Source organism: Petaurus breviceps, unplaced genomic scaffold, assembly GCF_028583685.1.
Source record: "Petaurus breviceps papuanus isolate PSGF00001 unplaced genomic scaffold, PetGlider_PUasm1.0 90977, whole genome shotgun sequence".
In the NCBI taxonomy this organism is placed as follows: Eukaryota; Metazoa; Chordata; class Mammalia; order Diprotodontia; family Petauridae; genus Petaurus; species Petaurus breviceps.
Window position 1 is genome coordinate 40,955,536 of NW_027187391.1, and position 10,185 is coordinate 40,965,720.

General features: G+C 38.9%; 1 protein-coding gene across 1 annotated transcript in view; it reads right to left on the reverse strand.

Moving 5' to 3' along the window:
• Nucleotides 1–848: 848 nt before the first annotated feature.
• LOC138153192 (sodium-dependent glucose transporter 1-like) overlaps nucleotides 849–10,185 on the reverse strand; it is a 22,383-nt gene continuing 13,046 nt past the window's right edge. The window contains exons 4-5 of the mRNA XM_069077335.1: nucleotides 5,745–5,861; nucleotides 849–3,410 (exon numbers count right to left, since the gene is read on the reverse strand). Coding sequence (XP_068933436.1) covers nucleotides 2,161–3,410; nucleotides 5,745–5,861 — 1,367 coding nt within the window. The 3' untranslated portion in view covers nucleotides 849–2,160. The remainder of the gene's footprint in view (nucleotides 3,411–5,744; nucleotides 5,862–10,185) is intronic.

The following is a 10,185-nucleotide window of genomic DNA, read 5'->3' on the forward strand; positions in this document are numbered from 1 at the left end:
TATATATATATATATATATATATATATATATATATATATATATATATATATAACCTGTATGGCTACCCACAATGCAATCTACAACAGTGAGCAGTTTTTCAGGGAATTCAATGTACTTTTTTACATTTCCTGGCATCTTTTGATTTTCCCCTGTAATAACCATCCTTCTTCAGCTCAGCCTGCCCCTCTCCACTCAGCTACTGTCATAATTGCTATATTACTCTGATGGCCCTTGTGGTGGCTTATAGAGTGGAGAAGCAAATGAAGCATCTGTAAACTCATAGACAAAGGTAATTATAAAAAGCATAGGAGTGTTTTTCTTCCCTTTTATACTTCCCACCGCTGTCCACCTAAGATCAAGGTCATTCAATGTGGCCTAATGCAGTAAACAAGCAAAAAGGTTCCAAGACTCAAAGGCTGCCATTCCTTAGAAACAAGGTAAGATGATGAAAGGGACACACATCTGAACACTAAGCCCATGAGAGGTTCACTGGGAAATCAGCACAGGTATACCATCTAGGCATGAAGAAACTAGAGAAGAGAAAAGGTATGTTGTACCATGATAGAAAATATAACCAGAAAATGTGATCAGTTATGAAATCTGAGAAAAAAATATAGTATGCATGAAGAGGTACACTTTAAGTAAAGAAGTTAATAACCAAGGATTCCCCAGACTGTCCACTATGGAGAACTCATCAAGTTTTCTATAATGTAGATGAAAACCTTTAAAAGATGCTCTACTTCCTCTTCAAGGGCCCCAGTGACACTGAATAATATTGTAAACTTTCATTTGGTTTCCTGGGTATGAAACAACAGCAAGAGGCCTGGAAAGACAACAGGAGCATATATCACTGCAAAGGCAAATCTCTTATTTTAAATGAATTGGCACTCTGGTTAATAGCTCAGTCTCTTATGAATGTGGTTATCAACCAAAACCTAGATGAACAGATATAACTGAATTTCTAGCTCTGCAAAGCTTAGAAATAAATCTGTAGCATAAGTAATGGAACCTTAGAAGGATCCTTCTCTATTGGTCTAACTACCAATATAGGAATACTACTCTAATCTATTTTTCAATATCAAAAATTTACATATGCAAATTCCCCTTCAAATTTAGAAAAAAAATAATTAGCATAGAAAAATAAGTTACTAACTTGTCAGTAGTTTTCTGCCTTTTAAACATAACTGTCAACAGCATAAACTTCCCTATGGCTGAGTTAATTATTAAGGATGTCCTCTTGAGACAATGACTGAAAGTTCTAAACATTAAAGTATGTGAAACTTTTAGGCCACTAAATTCATTATCAAAAGTATAGTCTTAAAAGTAATTTTGTCATTTCTATCTCTCTTCTTTCCTCACAACCTCCCTTCTTTCTGGGAAGAATGGAATGGCCTTTATCAACAACCTGAATAACTAAATTTAGTGCATTTTATTCTTTGGAGGATGTCTCATTACCATACAAAGACTTTTAGAGCTAGAAGAGACCTTAATTATGAAAGTCAAATTTTTCACAAGAAAACTAAGACTGAGAGAAACTGAGTGAATTAGGCAAGATGATGGAGCTAATTTGTGGTAAAAGTTACGACCACAAGTCTCCTGACTCCCAATGCAGGGTTCTTTCCATTATACGATATATTCTCACTATTATCAGAAATATACTTTTAATCAGAAATCAGAACCTATCATTTGCTGCAAGCTGAAAAGAAGTGTCTGTACAATTATCTGTACACATTAAAGAACTTTTTTCAAGGCAAGAAGGAGATTCTTCCATGAGGCTTTACCAACTTACACCAACTAGAGCTGGTTGTTTCCCAACTCTACCAGTTGTTTCTTGAATTCTGAAAATGTATTCTACTCTACAATCACTCTCTGAGGTGACTTCTGCAAGTAAGAAACTTCGTAAATAGTTATGCTTTTTTGCATCCTCTGAATGTAGAAGGTTCCTTTACATTAGAGTCACTTCACTACACCCGACCTCCTTCTGTTGGCAAAGACTCTAGGTGGACATGACACACTAGAATTTTCCATTTTCTGTAATCATAGCTCTAAGTGCCAAACCCTAAAATGTGTTTTAAATATGTTAATGATCTACTCTGATCTGCCTCCTTAAAGTCAATGGTTGTTACAGGGAATCAATAACCAATCCATCTTTTATTCCATTAGTCATTCTTTTCCCTGTCTAGAGTGAGGGGTTTCACAGGGGAGTTGCCAATAATAACCAGAGAGGAAGTAAATGGGATATTATTTGACAATAGCTGGCTAGAGATTTCTGTGGGAGATTCTCTCAAAATTTTTCTAGATGTCTCTATTACGGAATTCCTCATTGTATCATTCATTTCAATCATTTCAAAGTCAACTTTGTTCCATTCTTCTTCAGCATCCTCTTCTCCATAATCATCTTCATCCTCATCATTACACAGAGAGGTAGAGAGTAGCGCTTTCTGGTCTTCACTCTTTCTACGTTCCTGAATCTTGCTTTCAAGAGGTGCAGTAGCAAGTTTGTACATGATAGGAAACAAAACTCCTGTTGCAACAGCTGATCCCAATGAAACATACAAAATCCCAGGAAGATGTGGGTATTTTCCTTGAAGAGATCCAACCACCACAGGAATGACCATCTCTCCCAGGGCAGCACCAATTACAAATAAAGAAGCAGATTTTCCTTTAATGGTCATGTACTGTTCAATCCAGGCAACGCCACTGGGAAACGTAGTAGCCATTGAAGCCCCATACACCGCAGTCGCCATCCAAAGACAAATGTGGTTTTTATTAAAAATCACTAGAAGCAGAGAGGAAATCAAGCTGCCAACATTGCTTAACACAATCATGGTTCCAGGTCGCAGACATGCAGCAAAACAGATCGCCATGCCCCTGAAAGCAGCAAATGTCCCCCAGAAGGCAGAGTTCAAGCCTGCTGCTTGGCCTTCACTCATGCCAGCATGGAGTGTTGCAAAAGAAAAAATATAAGAGCCATATGTGACCTCTGCTCCTACGTAGAAAAAGAAGAATATAAAAAGGAGTCCAATTAGGACATTCTGGTATTTCGCAGTTCGAATTCTCTGAGCAGCTTCTTTGGCTTTCTCTTGATTTGGAATTTTTTTGAAAAACAAAACAATAAAGAAGAACAATGTCACCAAATTATAAGTTCCTATAACAGAATAAGTCCATAGCAAATTCTTATTAGCAGGTACTCCAAATATGACTTCTAAGTCAGCTGCAGGCGGCAGGGTGAGCTCAGAGTGGTTTGAGAAGTCAGCTAAAGTGTGGTTTTCAGGGGGCACAGCACTGCCCAAGGCCAACTTAGCCACTAAGGGAGCAAAAAAGGCCCCCACAGCAAAAGTGAAATGCAAGGCCTGCAGATGTGGGGCTGCTTCACCTCTCCATATATGCAGGATGACGACATTGCAACCTACAAATAATAAAAAGAAACATATTTTTGTGTAAAAAATTCCATATGCCATAATACCTTAAAAGTCCATGTATTAATTATCTTGAGAAGAGATATAGGTGTCAGAAATAGTACACAAGAAAAATAAATTTGCTAGGTCAAGAGGAAGACCAGCATAGAAGCCAGAAAGCCAGTTTGGGAGTCAGGAAGATCTGGGTTCAAGTTCTGTCTCTGATACATACAGCCATGTGGTCCTGTGCTGCTCTCTGAATCTCTTAAGTTGCAGAAAAGTCACTAATATGCAGTTCTAGAAGGCGTTTCCTCATTTGGGATTCATTATGTCGATGAAATCACAAGTTAAGACCCACCTCCTGCCCACTTGACTTCCCAGAAGGGTAAGTAACCAAATGACAGTAACCTACTTTCAAAACTCAGGGAACTTTGATAGTTATGAAGCACTTTTGCATTATTTGAGTTTCAAAAATGAATTCTACAGATATGGTGAACATTGATTGCCATTTTCCTCAATGAAACTATCTAATTATAAAATGCATGCTCTCTAAAGAATCAAGATGGCCAAGTGACCCAAAGGACAACAGAGAGACAGAGGGGGTTTAACTGTTCCGAAGCACAAACTAGCAACTGGTACACAAGAAGGGGCATAAAAGATATCATCAAGAACATGCACGATCAGAAAAAAATGTGGGTGGGTCATGGAGTGAGACAAAAGGGAAGCAGATGGGAGAGCCTCTGGTGCTGTGCTGATGACAACCCATCAAACAGTGCAGCCATTCAGAGGCTAAAGCCCAAGAAGAAGGCCTAGTGCACAATGGGCAGAATCTCTGTGGAAGACTTACGGAAGGACAAGAACTGCAAAGGATGGAAAGGTCCTGGAGCTGGAGATATCCCCCCGAGGGGCTCACATAACAAGAGAAGGGAGAGAACAAACTGTGCCTCAAAGTAAAACATGCTGTTCAGTTTTACACCATCAGATAACATTAAAGTTACTAAAATTCTCTGTAAGACATAGCTCCGGACGCCTATTTGAGGAAAGGTTATTTATGCACATACCAGGTGCAGCATGAGGTTTTCAGGTCATGAGGATCTGCAGAATCCTGCTAAGCCCATCTGGGACCTCTAAGGACCCCCTAACACCTTTAACTACATGATGGCCAAGTGATACAAACAGGCACACAGTCTCTAACTTTACAGATGTGCAGACAAACAACCAATGGATAAAAGCCACCAAACTGGGCTAAAGCCTCATGTCATTATCTCACACATCCTCAGCCACTACAGTAAAGCAGGAGGGAGAGAGAAACAAAAGGGGCTACAGTGTGGATGGTGGGCAAAACTGTTTTACATCTACATGTGTGCACATACGTAATACTAAAGAGGTTTCTAAGGCAGTGAAAAGCTAAAGGACCTGCCCAGGGTCACACAGCCAGCACGTGTCATCAGTTCAGGTCTTTCTGACTCCAAGAATGACTACCTGAAGGGCTGCCATATGGGAAAAAATTAGACTTTGGTCACTCAAAGATTGTAAATTGCACAACAGTTGTCAATCAGCCTTAAGAGGAGTTTCCTCACTGGTGAATCTTTATGCTGATGAAATCCTAAATCCAGCCTGCCCTTCTCCTAAATATGTTTGTGTGTGGGCATACATATATGTATGTATAGTATGCATTTATATACAAAATTAAATGGCAAAAGTTTTAGTGGGTATCAGAGGTCAGCTAATTAGGGAAGGATTTGGGGAAGAACATAGGAATCCTGGAGGAAAGGAAAAAACAGAAAAAAGTGATAGGCAGGGCAAGGAACAGGTTTAGATTTAGCTCTAATTACCTCTGCATTAATTTCAATACAAGTATTCAATACACCTTGAACATAAAAGGCAAATTAATTGGTAATTAGGAAATATTTGCTGAATTTAATCTACTTAGACTCTAGGTCCAAATTTGGTTTAAGTTTTAAATAATCAATCCATACCATAACAATTAGGATTTACTACCTAAATGAAAGTTGTCATTCTGTTATGTGAACTACTGTCAAAGAAAAAATCTTCCCTCTCTGGGGGATCCTAACCACCAACACCTATTGCTTATGAAGCAGGTACTCACAAATCACAGCAGAAGGTTCCCATTCCCAACCTCACACCTGACAATGATTATTGTTATTTTTCCCCCTAGGTAAATAAGAAGAATACCTTTCCCAGGAATAAGTGCCATGTGGGAGAGTAACCTAGTTGAGAATTAGAAGAAAACAGAGTCTGCTCTCCCATTTTCTAAAAGAAGATATCTTCTCATCCCTCCCTCCTCTCCTCCAACTAGAAATGATGGCAGAAAATTCACTCACCTGTGTCTAAAACTCCAGTAGAAATTCCCAAGAGACCCATCATAACAACCAATAATATTGCTTTCTTGCAAAACGGGACAAGATAGAGACTAATAGATGTCCCCAGTATCGACAGTCCTGAAAGAAAGGTAAAAATTAGATATAAACACATATTCATAGGTCATCACTACCCTGAAAACAATCCCAACTAAACTGCCTAAAAATTAGGTCAGAGTAAACTGGCCTGTATTGAAGATGGAGAATTCTAGTTATTCTTCAACATAAAGTCAGTCATGGGAAGTCAAAAAATCTGACTTAGAGAAATAAACTTCCACAATTAGAGAAATAAGTAAATTTCATTCTCAACAGCCCATTTATAAAATTCTTTGCCTTTGAGCTGAAGTCTCTGGGGTGACTGCTGGGTATACATTAAAAAATAATTACTGACATACTAGGAAGGATAAGTCAGGCACTAATAAACAAAGCAAGATGAAGAATGAAACTCCTCTTAGTTTTTTACTTCATGGGACTCCACAGAAATCCCAGACAGCTATTTCATAGGTTTTCCTTTATCTAGGACACTGGCCTCAGTTAAGTTTATGAAATGGTGAATGAGTGTTATCAGATTCCCCAAAATTTGAGCCACATAACTATCAACAGAAACACAAGTTTCTTGTTATAAACTTATACTGAACATATCTGGTGAACCCACAGGATCACAGATTTAGAGCTAGAAGAGACCTTCCTTAGAGGTCCTCTAGTCCAGAGGTGTCAAACTCACTGGGAAATGCTGTACAAAATAAATAAAAATGTAACATAGATGATGGCAATTTGTGACTTTCTAAATCAATGTGCAACCAGCAGCAACCCTTTTCTATTTGTTTGATACTACTAATCTAGTACAATCCTGCCTCCATTTTACAGATGAGAAAACTGAGGTGTAGAGAGGAAGATCACTCATGTAAGCAAGTAGCAGCACCAGGATTCAAATCCAGACCCTCTGGCTTCAAAACTAACGTTCTTTCCAATACTCCAACTACACTGTCAAAAAATCACAGGAGCATCTACTCCAAAGGTTCTTAACCTCTTTTGTGCCACAGGCTCCAATGGCAGTCTGATGAAGCCTGCTGAGCCATTCTCAGAATACTGTTTTTAAATACACGAAATACATGGGATTACAAAGGAAACCAAACAAGTTCGTGGACTCCAAGTTAAAATATCCTTCAAGTCTCTCTTTGAATAGCCTCCAGGACTACTGACTGCTACAACAGTCAATTACTTTTAGGTAGCCCTAATTGCTACCAAGTTTTTACATACACTGAACCAAAACCTGCACCACGAATCCACCTGTTACTCTTAGTTCTGTTTTCAGGGACTGATCACAAGGACTTCCCTGTTAACAGCCCTTCAGATTTTCCGAAGGTAGCTATCATATCAGGCACTCTCCAAGGCCTTTCTTCTCCAGGATAAACCTCTTTAGTTACTTTCATGTGGCCTCAGACAGCCTTGGTTCCAGTCCCTCTGTCCATCCTAATAGTCTTCCTCCAGATGAGCTCTCATTTGTCAACAACTGTCATCTAAGGTAAATAGGTAGGCATAGGGGTGTGTGTATGTGTGTGTGTGTGTGTGTGTGTATTAAAAAATACCTCAATGTGAGCATCTGGGTGTTCACAATTACTATCTAGGTGAGGCACTGGGAGCATCTAAGTGCCACTATCCAAAGAAGGAATGGGCTGTCTTAAGATGTAATGGGGATTCCTCACTGGAGGCTGAACGACTATGCAGAGGAACCACAGACAGAAATTTTGTTCCAGGACAGTGTGGACTAGAGAGCATCTGAGGTCCTTACTCTGACATCCTGTGAAGCTTGTATCTCAATGTGAATATATCGTTTGCTATGTACCTGTATGCATAAGACCCTTGTCTTAGTGTGCATGTGGAAAAGTTAGCTGTATGTTAACTGTGCCTGTATATATCCAAGGGCATCTCAATGTGTGTGTATGATGAAGTATGTGTGACAATATTAGAGTACATATGGCTATCAATCATGGTTATGAATGTGACTTGCAGCTCCTTTCCCTCAAGTCCTACAGCATTCAGCTTGGAGGAGAGCTGGGGACTTTTGAAGGTTAAGTTCAACTTTTACCAACATTTATTAAGCATCTCTTATATGACTAGCACTGGACTAACTCACAGAATCAGAGAACCCCAGGATTCGAGAACTGGAAGGGACTGGGGTAGCTATGTAGTACAATCTATATAGGAGGGGAATCCCCACTATTACATTTGGGACAAGTGCATGTCACCTCTACAAGGAGCCCATTCCCTTTTAGACGGCTCCAATTATTACAAAGGTTTTCCTGACCTGAAGTCTAAGTTAACTTCTTTGCAACTTCTACCCAGTGTTTCTGGTTCTGCTCACTGTGGCCACACAGGACAAATTCCCTCCACTTGACAGCCCTTTAATACTTGAAGAGAGATATTATGCTCCCACCCAAGTCTTCTATTCCCCAGGTAAACATACTCAGTTCCTTCAACTAATCCTCAAAGAACACAGACTCATCCCCTTTGCTATCATTGTTGCCCTGTTCTGGACACTCTTCAGCTTATCATTGTCCTTAAACTATGGCACCAAGAAAGAAGCCAAATTATGCACGTGCAGTCTGATGAGGGCAGAATACAGTGGAATTATCATCTATCTATTCCTGGAAGCTATGCCTGTCAATGAAAGCTCAAGATTGCCCTTGCTTTTTTATTTTTTGACTGCCGCTCTATCTTTATAACTGCAATCAAACCATGCCTCCTCCATCTTGTATCTGTTTTGGTACCTAAAGATAATATTCAACTTTTAACCCTAATGAATTTCACCTTATTCCATTCAGCCCAATTCTCTCGCTAATCAATATCCTTTGGGATTCTGATTTGGTCATCCAATGTGTTAGCTACCCCCTTACCAGCTTGGCATCATCTGCAAATATGACAACCATTCCATTTTTGTTATTAATTCAAGTTACTGACAAAGACATTAACAGCACAGGAACTAGCATGGATCCCTAGAAAACTGTCCTGAGAGAGCTCCTGCCTTTAAAGTACTAACAATTGAATACATCTGAGTAAAGATTGTCTAATCCAGATCCCATTATCATCCCTACAGTAACAGTCTGAGATACTTCATCAAAAGCCTTACTAAAATCTAGTTATATCAATATGTACAGCATTCCTTTTGTCTACTAGTTTAGTAATCCTGTCAAAAAAGGAAATGAAGCTAATCAGACATGATCTGTTTTTGATGAGGCCATGTGGTGTAATTACCATTTCCTTATCTCTTTAGTGATCCATTCTCCAATTTTCCCAGGAATCAACCAAGCTCACTGGCTGGTACTGTGCTGACTGTTCTCTTCTTTTTTTTTTTTTAAATATCAAAGACCTCTGTCCTCCCATCTTGTGGAACCTCTACTGTTTTCCACCATCTTTGGTATCACTAACAGTGGCTTGGGATCACATAAAAATATATTTTGTCTCATCCAAGTGACCTGAATTCACTGAGGGCAGTCAGGCACTTTCTTATTCTCTCTTGACTTACTTTGGGTATCAACTCCCTTTTAGTAATTTTTGTTCTGTCATTTCCAGTATAAAAGTCATTCTCCTTAGCAAAGAAAACAGAAGCAAAATAAAAATTTGAGCAGTCCTGCATTCCCTCTGCTCAGTTATCAGTCCCATCCATCCCCAAGTAAAGGTCCCTAAGGTACTTTTTCTTTCAAAATAGCTTTTAAAACACCAAACCCTTTTTTAATATAGTTGGACTTTAGCTCACTTTGAATTATTGCACTCCTGACACACTTAAGCTCTTAGCTTCACCCTCTGTTACCTGCTCCTCTAAATTTTATAGGTGCCTCAAATGTAGAAGACTCATTAATGCCTTTATGGACTTTATAATCTACCTGGAGAAACATACCTACCTGAAACAATCAAAAGACAATAACAAAGCAGCATATAAAGCTGATGAAATCAGATATCTGCAAACCTTAATGCACTGTACAAATGCAATCTAGTGTTATTATTACGCAAAAATAACAGAACAGTTTAACATGTATCCATAGATCCTAAGTGGGGACGAATAAAAAGTAATAAAATCAAGACAGATGGGGCATAGTCAAGAAAGGCTTCATAGAGTTGAAGTTTGAGCTAGACCTAGGAAAACATAATGAGCATGAACTGACAGAAAGCAGGAAAGATACACTTGAGGCTAGAGAAATAGTAAGATCAAAAATAAAGCAGTAGAGATTGTATAGAATACAGAGATAGGTGGGGTGAAGTGGAGGAATATTAAAGTTATGAGGCAGACCCTGAATACTAATCCAAGGAGCTTGGGAAGATAGATAGATAGATAGATAGATAGATAGATAGATAGATAGATAGATAGATAGATAGATAGATAGATAGATAGATAGATAGATAGATA